The sequence below is a fragment of the Emys orbicularis genome, chromosome 11 (assembly GCF_028017835.1).
Source record: "Emys orbicularis isolate rEmyOrb1 chromosome 11, rEmyOrb1.hap1, whole genome shotgun sequence".
Classification (NCBI taxonomy): domain Eukaryota; kingdom Metazoa; phylum Chordata; order Testudines; family Emydidae; genus Emys; species Emys orbicularis.
In genome coordinates, this window is record NC_088693.1 from 26,210,545 (window position 1) to 26,225,663 (window position 15,119).

At 39.1% G+C, this 15,119-nt stretch overlaps 1 protein-coding gene across 1 annotated transcript; it reads left to right on the top strand.

Annotated features, from left to right (window-relative positions):
• The first annotated feature begins 244 nt into the window (after positions 1-244).
• Positions 245-11,214, top strand: LYPD6B (LY6/PLAUR domain containing 6B). Its single transcript, XM_065413816.1, has 4 exons — positions 245-359; positions 1,613-1,711; positions 4,657-4,787; positions 11,050-11,214. Exons 1-4 carry the CDS (start codon positions 245-247, stop codon positions 11,212-11,214), a joined length of 510 nt encoding a protein of 169 aa, XP_065269888.1.
• The last annotated feature ends 3,905 nt before the right edge of the window (positions 11,215-15,119 follow it).

The following is a 15,119-nucleotide window of genomic DNA, read 5'->3' on the forward strand; positions in this document are numbered from 1 at the left end:
ATGCTAACCAGTAGAAGGCAGCAGCTGCTCAGCTTTGAATGGCTCGTAATGGTTAGTGATGTATGCTTACAGGCAGTAGCAGTCCAGATCCAATCACTGAACTGTCAAGGTTTCAAATCAAGTTTACAGGAAGTCCAATGCTCCACATTCTCAGTTCTTTATGGTTCCTCTGGTACATCATAATGTATGTTTCTTCTTTTCTAGGCACAAGTATTTTAGATTTCCCTGTTCAGTAATAGTCAGCATGCTATTATTCTCTCACATGTTGGCTGTAGCTTCTCTTCAGATCTTCATCCTCTCAGGGAATTGGGCTCTAGCCAAGAACATCAACTTCTATAATGTGAGACCTCCATTAGACCGTAAGTAGCCAGTTGCAGCTTTCTTGTATTTGAGAACATAGGTTAATGTTTCAGCTATCAGCTTTTCCATTGTTATCCCTTGTTTTCAGGGCTGACTCTTAAACATAAAGTGGCTGTCTCTTAGACATTTGGGATCTCCTCTAGAGTTTAAAACAAAACATTCATTTCGGTGCCTTCTATGGTTACTCAGTATCATTCCTAACATTTGAGATACAGTCTGAATGGAGTTGAACAGAGAGGGAGAGAACTGTTCTCTTTGATTTGTACTTTGATAATAAACCGTTTCAGATTTTGGATGCTTTTATTGCAGTTTTATGTCTCAAAATGACTTCATTTTGTACAATATAAATGTTTGCAATGGACTAGCTGTTTCTGTTTGTTGTATTGCTTTTTTGGTGGGTGGGGTAGGGAGGTAGGTGTATTGAACACTTTTAAAGTTATCACTAAATGAAAGTATGAAAGTTAGTATGAAGTTAAAACCACTGCAGTAGCTGGGAAATCAGCTGTTAGTAATAGCATCACATGTCTGCTTCTTACCTTGCACTCACATTACTCTCCCTGTGCACCCAACTGGATAACAGTCTCTGTGATATAAAGGATTAAAGTGGAAAAGTAGTGATGGTTAGCAGGTGGGGTGTTTGATGCCAAGCTGCTTTAAAACTCCTGTATGTGTGTATATAAAATGTTATAAAAACAGAATTTGAAATCAAACTCATTAATCCCTAATTGGCAACTTCTTGCTCAGAGTTGGGGGCAGTGACTTGGAGCTGGTTTCAAAGCAGTATCTGCCACATCTAGGGAAGCAAAAGCTGATTAAATGTAGATTGTGCGACAGTGTACATGTGTGCATACATAGAGAAGATATGTGTATCTTCTATGTTATAATACTGTATATGTAATGTGCAATGATACACTCTCTCTCCATTTAAACAGCGTTTTGATTGTGAGAGAGAATGAAAAGGCCAGGAAATGTTTTAAAGTTAAGACATGATGATGTTAGTACGAGAAGTAAAAGCTCCTATGGTAAGGTATGAAATAGTTCTTATTTACCCAATAGATTGACATGAACTGTATATGCTATTCTTCTACACATGTATAAATGTGTGAATGTGTGTGTATATATATATATATATATATATGCTAATATTTATAAATAAGTATTTTTGTCTAATAAATGTAAAAGCAAGCACTTTTTGTTTGACATTTTAATTTTTGATATTTGCAAACTTAACATACTTATTATATTTTTAAAGCCACTCCATTTCCAAACAGCTTTAAGTGTTTCACCTGTGCAAATGCAGTTGACAATTACAACTGTAACAGATGGGCTGAAGATAAATGGTGTCCTGAAAGTAAGTGTGCCTGTCTTAGGGAGATTCTTTAAGGTATTTAATTTTGTTTTTCCCCTGATTCAACCATCTCTCAGACAGCTAGTTATATAGGATTAACATACCATCACACTGATGCCCTGGGGATATATTTAGTAATAATGAGTCTTATGATTTCTCTTGAGATGGATATTCCAGCCATTTGAATATGCTCAGCAATACTACAAATCATGTTGAAGACCTTGTATGTTAGACTTACAGTAGAACCTCAGAGTTATGAACATAGGAGGAATGGAAGTTGTTCGTAACTCTGACATGTCCGTAACTCTGAACAAAACATTATGGTGGTTCTTTCAGAAGTTTTACAACTGAATATTGACTTAATACAGCTTTCAAACTTTACTATGCAGAAGAAAAATGCTGCTTTCCCTTTATTTTTTTCATAGTTTATGTTTAACACAGTACTGTATTTACTTTTTTTTTTTTTTTTTTTTTTTTAGCTTTTTGTCTCTGTTGCTATCTGATTGCATACTTCTGGTTTCCAGTGAGGTGTGTGGTTGACCAGTCAGTTCGTAACTTTAGTGTTCATAACTGTGAGGTTCTAGTGTAGTATGTATTTGAATGAGTACTGTGTAAAGCATCTTTTTATAAAATAAAGAAGCTGCTCACTAGAGTAGCGGTTTTCAAACTGTGGGTCACAACCCACATCCGAAGAAGTGGATATTCACCCACGAAAGCTCATGCTCCTATACGTCTGTTAGTCTATAAGGTGCCACAGGACTCTTTGCTAATGTTAATAAGTGCTAAGTAATACAGACTAGAAAAAACAATCCAACTATACATAGATGCTGAAACTAGGGGTGCTGCCGCATCCCCTAGCTTGAAGTGGTTTCCATCATATACAGGGTTTACAGTTTGGTTCAATGGCTCTATACAAATTGTTACAGCACCTCTGCAACTATACATATAAAGTGATGGGGGCTGAATTAGCTGTTGCCACTCAAGAAAGAGATCTTGGAGTCGTCATGGATAGTTCTCTGAAAATATTCACTCAATGTGTAGCAGCAGTCAAAACAGAATGTTAGGAACCATTTGGAAAGGGATAGATATGAAGACAGAAAATATCATAATGCCAATATATAAATCCACAATATGCCCAAACCTTGAATACTGCATACGGTTCTGGTTGTCACATCTCAAAAAAGCTGTATTAGAATTGGAAAAGGTACAGAGCAGACCAACAAAAATGATTAGGGGTATGGAACAGCTTCCATACAAGGAGAGATTAAAAAGACTGAGACTGCTCAGCTTGGAAAAGAAATAACTAAGGGGGGATAAGAGAGAGGTTTATAAAATCATGAATAGTGTGGAGAAAGTGAATAGCGAAGTGTTATTTACCCCTTCACTTAACACAAGAACCAGGGGTTGCCCAATTAAATTAATAGGCAGCAGGTTTGAAACAAACACGAGGAAGTACTTCACACAAACCGCAGTCAACCTGTAGAACTCGTTGCCAGGGGATTTTGTGAAGGGCAAAAGTATAACTGTGTTCAAAAAAGTATTAGGTGAGTTTGTGGAGGATAGGCCCATCATTGGCCATTAGCCAAAATGGTCACGGCCATAACCACATGCCCTGGGTATCCCTAAACGTCTGACTGCCAGAAGCTGTGTCTGGTGATGGGATGGATCACTCAAAAATTGTCTGTTCTGTTCATTCCCTCTGAAGTATCTGGCACTGGCCACTATCGGAAGACAAGATACTGGGCTAGATGGACTATTGGTCTTGACCCAGTTTGGCCATTCTTATGTTATCCTCCCTCTTTGTAGTTTTATGCCAGATTAATCTAATATGTATCATAAATCTCTATAAACACACTTTGGATTCCTGTTTTCCAATCCCTTTTTCCTGTTTTCCTTGTGCTTGTGAAGAAACAAATAGTTTTATTAGGCTGTCTTTATACTTCTAATGTAATGTTGGTCTTGTTTGCATTTCCTCTGAACTTAGCGATTAACTTATCCAACACTGATACATGGTGGGAAAACAGTTTGTACTGTCAAATGATATTCCCCTCTCCAAAGCCAGCTATTACCTTAGTACTGTCTCCAAGAGTCAGCTGTTCAGGGGTAAAGACCATTTCTTAATTCAGTCCCGCAGTCAAAGCTAAATGTGCTACCAAATCTACCATCAGTCCTAGTGTCTTTTGAAAAGTTAACATAGGAGCTGAAACAATTACTTCTAATATTTAGTGCAGATTTGTTATTTAGGGATGACTTTATAAAAGACAGCTATATAAAAGGCCTAATGCAAGGTTTATGCTAAGCTGTAGGCATACATCATTGCTGCATGTGGTTTCAGATGTGTTGTATGTGAACTCTCAAAATGGAAAGTGTCATGTTAGTGCATCCATTGGTAGTGCAGAAACATTTGGCAATAAGACCTGAAGATCACACTTGGAAGAGAGAATAGCAGGGTCACTGAAACTAGGGAAGGTAACGTACCCCAAAGAGAGGGGAAAGGAGGAAAAATGTTGGAAGAAGGGGAGTTGGGGGCTAGGGGCGAGGTGGGGTGGAAGAGTGAAATGAAAAAGGTAAAGAAGTCTAAATGGAGGGGAAAGAGAATGAGAAGGGAGTGCAAGAGGGAAAGGAAGAACCAGGAGAGCCGCTGCTAAAACTAGTTAGCTAGAGATGAAGTGTTAGATACACAGTACAAATCTCAATGGCCTTCTTCATAAGTTGCAGTCTAGGGGCCAAATGGCCCATTTAATTTAAGGTCTAGCTAATACATCATGACTGCTAAATGACAAATTTTTGGGAATATAATGCCATCTTATTGCTCTAAACCCCACACAATCTCTAACTTTTCTCAGTGCAAGCACTTTATTGTAACTTGTCATTTAGTGAAAACTTTTGAAGTATGTGAAAGAGCGCACACTGCATGAAAATAAACCTGATTTTGATTTATTTCTTAGATACAAAGTACTGCTTGACAGTTCATCATTTCACAAGCCATGGAAGGAGTACATCTGTGACCAAAAAATGTGCTACCAGGGATGAATGCCGTTTTGTTGGCTGTCACCCCCACAGAGAGACAGGCCATACAGTAAGCATCAGTTTTTGTAATGGAGAATGTTTGTTTTAAGACATTCTAAATAAGGGTCCTGTTCAGCACTTGTTACTCAAATAACTACTGCTGGAGTGAATAACACCTGCCAGATGAGACTATCTAATGTTTGTCAGGGCTGGGTCATGGGAGCCGGAACTTGTAGTCAGAGCTGGGGTTCACGGTCAGGAGCCAAGGGTCAGCTGGGTCAAGATACTGGGAGATCAGAGGCATAATACAAACTGGAGATCAGAACCACAAGTCAGATGCCATGAGCCAAGCCAGGTCAGGGCACCGGGAAGTCAAGTCAGGGGAGCAGGAACAGGAGGCACAAAGTACACAGTACAGAGCATGGTGGATCCCAATCATTTGGACAGCTTCCTGTTGCTGGTTTAAGTAGGTTGGCTACCCTGGCATGTCAAGGGTAGAGCCTCAAACTGGGGCTGGGTGTCCTGGGTCAGCAGTTGTCAGCAGGCTGCCAAGTTGAAGTGTGGCTTCTCCTGTAAACCCTGTAGATCTGGGTTCGAGGCCCCTGGATCATGAAAATGTTTTAGTAATGGAAGTCAAAGTTCTAGAACAGGAGCCAGATTAGCACCTCTTCCTATTTTTCTATGAAGAAGTTAAGCTGTATTTGCGAGGGAGGGTCAAATTCTTGAGTCAAACTTAGCTCAATAACACCATTTATTATGGTGATTATAACATCAAGCTACCTTGTAGAGGATCAGAGTTCCAATTCAAACTTGGCCATTCCTTTTCTAGGTGTCAATTGGCTGGCTTGCTCATAAAAGTAGTAGTTTCCCTTTGGAGAGGATGCACCTCTTGTAGCTCTATAGTGACCTCTCTGGCTAGAGGCAGCCATGTTCAGCTTTATTCAGTCAGAAGGATAATTTCCCCAGTGTAAGTCATGGAAACAAAACAACACTGGATTTAGGCTTGGAACTTGCTATATTTCTTTGGGCAGAAGTGTCAAAAAAGCACTGCTACGTTAAGGGGCTGGTGTAAGTTAAAAGGACCCACGTCTTACAAACCACAAGGGACTGAAACAAAAGCTATATACCATTGTCACATTCTGGGGTGAAATCCAGACTAGTGAGGGGCTGTGTCACTGCCTACTCCACAACCTTGGAAGCCTCTCAATGCTTTGCCGTTGTAGCTCCAACCAGGGCCACTCACAAATGGCCTAACAGCATGCAGGTCACACCCGGAGTGTCTGTGTACAGCTACAGCCATGGTCCAGCAACTCTGACTCCAGCAGCTTATCAGCAACACTTCAGTCACACTCTGGCTTCTGCCAGCCTCGGTTACTACTTGCAGGGTGACTCCGACATGCTCCCAGTCCTAAACATTCCCATAAACGTGTTCTGCACTGTCCAGCCCTCTTCTGGACAGTTCAGATATCAAAGGTCCATTGCCCCTGTAAAGGGTCAATATCCAACAGTTAGCTACTTTAACTGGAGTTACCAAACACTCAGTTTAAACACACACTGGATTATTTTAGATAAAAATAAAACAAGTTTATTTACCTACAAAGAGAGAGGTTTTAAGTGAGTACAAGTATAATCTATTAGTCAGAAATGGTTACAAGAGAAACAAAAGAATGCTTTCTAGTAGCTAAAACTTAACAAGCTAGACTTGGTTCAAGGTAAAATCCTTACCACATGTTTCCAGCAACAGGACTAACCAAATTCTCAGGTCAGGATTTCCCCCCAAAGTCAAGGGGCTGGTTCTTTTGTCATCTTAGGAGAAAGAGAAAGAGAATTTGGGGTGTTTTTGCCCCTCACTTTTATAGTCCAGTCACCCTTTGAAATACATTTTCCTGAGGGTTCCCCCTAGATAAAGTTCATTCCAGCCGTGAGAACGGAGACATGGACTCTTGTGGTGAAACAGGTTCCATGTTGTTGTTTGCTAAATTGCAGATCAATCTGTTCCTGCCCCCCCTTCACTGCCAAAGAATGGCCACTTGACCAGTAATTGCCAATCAACTTTGGCATCTGGCTAAAGGCATCAGCTTGTCATTTGTCTTTGAGAAACCAGTTTACCCCCTCCACAGACTTGTCTGGTATACACACTGTAGTCATAATTTCAGCTTATGTTCATAACTGTTAATATTCATGTTTTACACAAGAATATTGATCTGTTAGTTAGTTTTTAAATGATACCTCACAAGGTATATTTTGCACATCGATTAATACAATAATGTGTAGGGTGTGAATAGAGAGGTGATTTTGGTCACAACCATTTGTAAGTGGAAAAAAAATTACCTCAACGTTTGTTGATATGTCTGATTAACAAGATACCAGACTTTAACACCATGTCATTCTTATTACCACATTGCTTTTGTCCCATTTCAGTTATGACCTAATTTTAGCATCTGGTAAATTACAAATTGCTAAAATTATAGATGATTACTTTATATAGGTGGTATAAACCATTGATTTCTAGTCCAATTCACTGTAAAAATGAATATCTTTATTTTTAAAAATATAGAGTACAGTATAATGTTGAAGAGTTGTGTACTAGTGTGTTATACATACTGACTGACATAAACAACCGTTGCTATAACTCTTGCTTTTGAAAAGGAAGTATAGCAAACTTTCTAGTGTGACAGACCCAGACCAGTTGGGTGAAGGAGTCTGGTAGAAGGCAAATATACTGGCCACTGGATGAATAGTTTTCTGTTCCCTGAGTGACCAGAGCAGGGGCTGCCCTAGAGCAATCAGGAACCTGCTAGAACCAATTAAGACAGGCAAGCTAATTAAAACACCTGGAGCCAATTAAGAACTTACTAGAATCAATTATGGCAGGCAGGCTAATCAGGACACCTGGTTTAAAAAGGACCTCCCCCATCAGTTAGTGGGGGGCGTGCAAGGAGCAGGAAGTGAGAAGGCATGCTGCTGGAGGACTGAGGAGTACAAGCGTTATCAGGCTTCAGGAGGAAGGTCCTGAGGTGAGGATAAAGAAGGTGCTGAGGGGAGGCCATGGGGAAGTAGCCCAGGGAGTTGTAGCTGTCACGCAGCTAATACAGGAGACATTGTAGACAGCTGCTATCCACAGGGCCCTGGGCTGGAACCCAGTGTAGAGTGTGGGCCCGGGTTCCTCCCATCCCTCCAACTCCCTATCTGACACAGGAGGAGTTGACCTGGTCTGTGAGACACACCAGAGGGGAAGGTCTAATTTGGAAAGGGATCTGACCTGTCCCTGACCCACTAGGTGGGACAACAGAGACTGCGAAGATTGTTCTCCATTTCCCCCATGCTGGCCAGCGATGAGGTTAGCTGAGTGAACGGCAGGTTTGAGTCTCTCTAGCAAAAGCGGACAAACTGAAGGCTGCTGTGAATCTCTGAGGCGAGCAAATCCACCAGAAAGCGCAGGACCCACCAAGGCAGAGGAACTTTGTCACACTAGGTAAAATGGTTAGGATGTTTTATATCCTATATAATACAGAACTGGAAGGATATTTTAGAAATCAGTGTCTTGGTAAAATCTTTTAGCAGGATTTGAATGATCTTAGTGTGTAAGATTTCAGATATATTGAAGACAGCAGACAATCTGTATGTTAAATATGAAAGGACATATATATGTTGCATTTGATCTGAGCACAGTCTCCTGTTGATGTCAATGAGTGTTGATGGATTGAAGGAAATATATGGCCTTTAGGAGCTCCAGCCTGTCTTATGCTGCATTTTATCTTGTAAAATATACTATTGTTCCTTTGCATACAATGCAAACTGCAGTGTGGAAATGGGTACGCTCTGCAACTGCTCAAGTAAGGAACATCAGTTTCAATGTTTCCCCAAATAAACTACTAGTGAAGAAGATGATGAACATTAACAGTTGTTCTCTAGCACTGGAAATTTGACAGAAGATGCAAATGTAAAGATCAAAATATGAGATTATGCTGTATAAAAGCTTATGAGGGAAATTAAACATGATCATAGTCTATTTTCATTAAAAAATGTGTGACAAGAAAACATTCAAAAGCATGTTTGTGCTTAATACATAGGAAGGTGATAATTATGGGACGCTTTCCCTACTTTCTTATATGTTGAGAAATCTGTCAGACATAGCTAATCATTAACTATCATCAGATCATGGTAACAGGAGTCCATTAATTACAATGCATGATAATGAGCTATGAGAACACTGCCGTGCATGATTTTGCAGCCGTAACTGATAGGCCAACTCAGATCACAGGCTACCAGACGGAAGTAATTAATATTGCTGGTTGGGAATTTCCTGGCAAAATGTTTTTGTTTTGTTTGTTTTTGGCTAAACATTGATTTTGTGAAAACAAACTATTTGTGGGAAAGGGTCCGTTTCAACAAATCTGATTTCCTAATTTTTTGGGGGGGAATGGTTGAAAGGACTTTTCATTTCAAAATACTAGTTAATTTATTGTTTTATTTTTAAAAAGATCGAAATCTAAATGAAACATTTTGATTGGATTTTAGGTTCAAAATTTTTTTTGAGACTTTGACTTTTTGTCAAGATTCAAGGTGGGAAAAAAATTGCAAAACCTTAAACTCTTGTGGGACAGGAAAACGGTTTCCTGCCCAGCAATGGTGATTAGCGTATTTTTTAGTAATAACTAGGGCTGTTGATTAATCGCAGTTAACTCATGCGATTATCTCAAAAAAATTAATCATGAATAAAAAAAGTAATCGCGGTTAATCACAGTTTTAATCACACTGTAAGCAATAGAATACCAAGTGAAATTTATTAAATATTTTTGGATGTTTTTCTACATTTTCAAATATATTGATTTCAATTACAACACAGAATACAAAGTTTACAGTGCTCACTTTATATTATTATTTTTGATTACTAATATTTGCACTCTAAAATGATAAACGAAAGTATTTTTCAGTTCACCTCATATGAGTACTGTAGTGCAATTTCTTTATCGTGAAAGTGCAACTTACAAATGTAGATTTCTTTTTGTTACATAACTGCACACAAAAAACAAAATAGTGTAAAACTTTATTATTTACAATGTCACCTGAAAGTGAGAACAGGCGTTCGCATGGCACTTTTGTAGCCAGCATTGCAAGGTATTTACATGCCAGATATGCTAAACATTCGTATGCCCCTTTATGCTTCGTCCACCATTCCAGAGGACATGCATCAATGCTGATGATGCTCGTTAAAAAAATGTGTTAATTACATTTGTGACTGAACTCTCTGGGGGAGAATTGTATGTCTCCTGCTCTGTTTTACCCGAATTCTGCCATATATTTCATGTTATAGCAGTCTCGGATGATGACCCAGCACATGTTGTTTGTTTTAAGAACACTTTCACCGCAGATTTGACAAAACGCAAAGAAGGTACCAAGGTGAGATTTCTAAAGATAGCTACAGCACTCGATCCAAGGTTTAAGAATCTCAAGTGCCTTCCAAAATCTGCTAGGGACTAGGTGTGGAGCATGCTTTCAGAAGTCTTAAAAGAGCAACACTCCGATGCGGAAACTACAGAACCCGAACCACCAAAAAAGAAAATGAACCTTCTGCTGGTGGCATCTGACTCAAATGATGAAAATGAAAATGCGTCAGTCTGTACTGCTTTGGATCATTATCAAGCAGAACTCATCATCAGCATGGATGCATGTCCTATGGAATGGTGGTTGAAGCATGAAGGGACATATGAATCTTTAGGGCATTTGACATGTAAGTATCTTGTGACACTGGCTACAACAGTGCCGTGTGAATGCCTGTTCTCACTTTCAGGTAACATTGTAAACAAGAAGCAGGCAGCATTATCTCCTGCAAATGTAAACAAACTTGTTTGTCTGAGTGATTGGCTGAACAAGAAGTAGGACTGAGTGGAGTTGTAGGTTGTAAAGTTTTACATTGTTTTATTTTTGAATGCAGGTGTTTTTTACATAATACTATGTTTGTAAATTCAACTTTCATGATAACAAGATTGCACTACAGTACTTGCAATGGGGGAATTGAAAAATACTATTTATTTTGTTTTTTACAGTGAAAATATTTGTAAACAAAAATAAATATAAACTGAGCACTGTACACTTTGTATTCTGTGTTGTAAATGAAATCAATATATTTGAAAATGTAGAAAACATCCAAAAATATTTAAATAAATTGTATTCTATTATTATTTAACAGCATGATTAATCCCGATTAATTGCAATTAATTTTTTTAATTGCTTGACAGCCCTAGTAATAACCCTTGCAATTGAAAGCATATACTCTATAAACGTCTGTTGCAGTCACTCCTGCCTACCAATCTCCTTTTTATTAACAGGAATGCGTTTCTTGCTGTGAAGGGATGATCTGCAATGTAGAAATACCAACCAATCACACAAATGCAGTGTTTTCAGTAATGCATGCTCAGAGGAAATCAGATGGCAGCAGGAGGACAATTAGCATTCCGGTGCTTGCATCAGTCATAACAATTATGTTGTTATGATGCAGATTTCCATGTGCCAAATGTGATTCAGAGGGATAAACTTTATGGGCTCTAACATGACGCTATAAGAAGAATGTTTCAGTTTGAACAAAGTCTCCGTCCCCCTTCAGATTATAGAAGATGGTAGGAAAACATGGACATGCATATCATGAAGTTTGTTTATTATTTACTGAAAATTCTTTCAAAGAGTCTGAAGTATTTAAAAGAAAAAACTGGTGACCAGACACTATAGTAGACTTTAACCAGTTATCTGAATTCTTCATTTGGTGGTGGAAGCGTGTATACACTCTGCACATTACTTGAACAAGGAAACTGATTGTCTGTAGGCAGTCAATTGATCAGGTGAGATAAAGGGGTACTTCAAGATGCAAAAGCTGTGCCAAGCTTATCTCAAGAGAAGCCACTTTTTTCATAACTTCGTGTATTGACTTGTTGTGTTGAGTCTCTTGTCTGCCTTATTGATGAGAAAATGTTACGTTTAAGTTCATCCTTAACATGGTGTTCATGGAGAACTGTACATTTTCCAACAAGGTGTCTAAGAAATAGACAAAAGTGCCTTTTTAAATTCAGTTTTGGTCAGAACTTTCATGTCCTATGGAAAAACTGAAAAATATTTGTAAAAATTTGTTTTTGTCTCTCCTACTACAACATTGTGACACCTCCTCAGATTATACAATGATGAATCCACACCAAAAAAAAAATCCTAACAAAAGATGCCCAACTGCTTAGGTTCCTATAGGTCTCTATTTAGGCATGTAACTAAAAGCGGTCTGATTTTCAAGAGTGCTGAATACCTGTATCTCTCTGATAGGATTTGTGGGTGATCAGTTCTTCCAGATTCTTCCAGTGGTTCTTCTCACCACTTTTATTTAGGAGTCTAATGTTAGGCACCCAGCTTTGAAAAGTATGGCCTAAGTTTCTAAAAATAATGTTGCCAGTCTTACTTTTGTTTTCATAGCTGTAGTAGATTTTTTTTTTTTCCAAGCCTGGTTTATTGCATATTTTGACTAATGTCGGACATCTGACCAGTTGGAAAAATTAGAAATGGTAGAATTTAGGTTACTGTTGCACATTACAAAAAAATCTGTTTTTCTTTGTAGGCCTTGCAATGAACAATGTGTGTTTCATATTTATGTGTATTCTCATCCCTCTGGTTCAAGGGCTGGATACTTTCAGATTCACTGTCTCTTTCACATGAAGAAGTCAATCCTGAAGACTGATAGAAATTGATTTCACTTATTTTCAGTCAGTATTCGGTCTGATTTGCAACATACGCCAATGTTGACTATTTTTGTTGTTAATATTTTGACTCCGATTCTCTGTGCTTGAAAACTCCCTGATCCTGTGGACCAGCATATGTCAGCCCGGTCCTGAGCACAACCTCAAGCCTCAAGGCTCCCAGCAGGCTCTGGACCTGGGCTGATGGTTATGGATGGAGGGAAGTTTCAGCCATGCCTCCTTTTTTGCCCAAGCCTGCACCCAGAGCCTTCACTTACTGGATCCACCATCCCCTTTGCACTGCAGCATGGTCATGAGTCTGACCCATACAGTTGGAACAGAGCACTGTATTGCATTTTTTGCTTCAGAATTTTTTTTTGGTACTTTATTTGTGAATTCACAGATGTAACCACTAAAGTTAGACTCTTTTGATTTCTCATCATCTTAGTTTTTCAACAAAGCTTTCTGTTTAATCAGAATTGGTTGAAAAATTCAGGGGAGGGGGGAAGTTGTGAAAATTTTGTCCAAATATTTTTGTGGGATTTTTAATTGAAATTTTCAGTGCAACATAAAGATTTCATCAAAAATTGAATCTCTGAAAATTTTTACCAACTCTGTAGTTTCAGCCTGTGTGTGTCAAATCTTTTGTATTTCTCTCTAACTTGTTTAAGTACACTTAGCTATTTTAATTTTAACTGGCAATTGGAAAACCTCCTTCGCTGATGTTTTCAAAATTGATGATGGTCTACGCCAACAAATATCCAGAGAAGTTCTTAGAATGGTGACCCTTTTTCTTCTATTTTTCCTGTATGCAAATATGTGACATGTCTAAAATCTATCTCCGTGATCTGATGAAGAGGTACTTACAAAAAATAATTTAGAGTTGTAAAAAGTTACAGATGGAGAAGATCATTCACTCCCTTTGCTTGCCAATGCAGGGTTCTTTCCTGCCATCTAAATATTTCAAGCAATGGATTTTTGAAATCTTCTTATGGAAGACTGACTATTCCAAAGTCCAATAGATCAGGCTATAAGGAAGAATTTCCTAGTATTAAGCAAAATGTTTCTTTCTTTAAATGTAATGTCTTTAATGCTTCTTTAATTGTTATATCAGTCTAGCAGGTAATGACAGCTGTAGCTGAGATCACAGAACACTTTCCATTGTTAGTTCCTGGTTTTAGGTTTCTGAAACATTCTCTTTGGGCTGATGTTTTCCGGACTTGGTTCTCTGCCCGAAGGTGAATTCTTCAATAAAATTAAAGCAAAATCTTTTCAATGGTTTTCTGAACTATGAAAGCATGTAAGAATACATTTTCCTGACTTCTGCCTCTTAACCTGCACACTCCCACCCCTCTCCAGCCCTCCAGGCTCTAGGTGCTCCCTCAAATTCTATTCCTTGGAATGATTTGTGCAGTTGAAAATGACAATATAAGGCTTAACAAGGCTTGTGGCCTTAGATGAGTTTACTGTAAATAGTTTAAGAAGATCTAAAACTTTAGATTTGTTTATTCTGCAAATAAGATTCCAAATTACACAACTTGGGAGCAGAGCTAGGATCTTGAAGTACTGGCCAGAAGGTTGGCCATGTTTATGCTACTTTAAGATTTTCTTGAAGTGATAAGATTATCTCCTGTGCATGCAGAGGTGAGGAATGCAATTGACAATAATAAGAGACAGTAGTTCCTCATTGGCAGTCTGGTGCTTGTTAAATCTGCACATGTGCAGGCTGCTAATGACATTGATAGGCTCTAGTTGGCCTTGGTTAATTGGTGCCTGCTAGTTATAAAACTGTTTTTTTTTTCCTTTTAAGAAACTCTAGGAAATAAATGCAAAAAACGGTCAATTCAACATGAAGGTTGCACAATTAAGCACTCGGATCAGGACATGTGAAAGTTAAGATTGACTGTGCATCATTGCCTCTGCCATTTTGCATATACATACAGTAACGCCTCGCTTAACGTTGTAGTTATGTTCCTGAAAAATGCGACTTTAAGCGAAACAATGTTAAGCGAATCCAATTTCCCCATATGAATTAATGTAAATAGGAGGGGTTAGGTTCCAGGGAAATTTTTTTCACCGGACAAAAAACTATATATTATATAGATATACACACAGTATATGTTTTAAACAAACAATTTAATACTGTTCACAGCTATGATGATTGTGAAGCTTGGTTGAGGTGGTGAAGTTAGAGGGTGGAAGGAGGAGGGATATTTCCCAGGGAATGCCTTGCTGCTAAATGATGAACTGGCACTCGGCTGAGCCCTCAAAGGTTAACACGTTGTTAATGTAGCCTCTCATCAAGGCAGCACGAACAGGAGGGAGGGGAGACAGCATAGCAGACAGAGACAGACACACACCTTGTGTGTGGGAGAGAGAGAGAGATGCACACTGCCCCTTTAAGTAAGCTGACCCACTCTTAAGTGCATTGTCTTTTTAAGTGGATCAGGAAGTTGAGGCAGCAGCTACTGCCCCAAGCTCTCTCTGTCTCTCTCCGTCCGTGTCCCCATCGTGCTCTATTTGGAGAAGGGGTAAGTGGGGTGCAGGAGCAGGGGGGAGCGGGACACCCTGACATTAGCCCCCCCCTTCTCTCCCTGCACAGCAAGCAGGAGTCTCTGGGAGCAGCTCCAAGGCAGAGGGCAGGAGCAGCACATGGCAGTGGGGGGAGGGACAGCTGAACTGTCAAT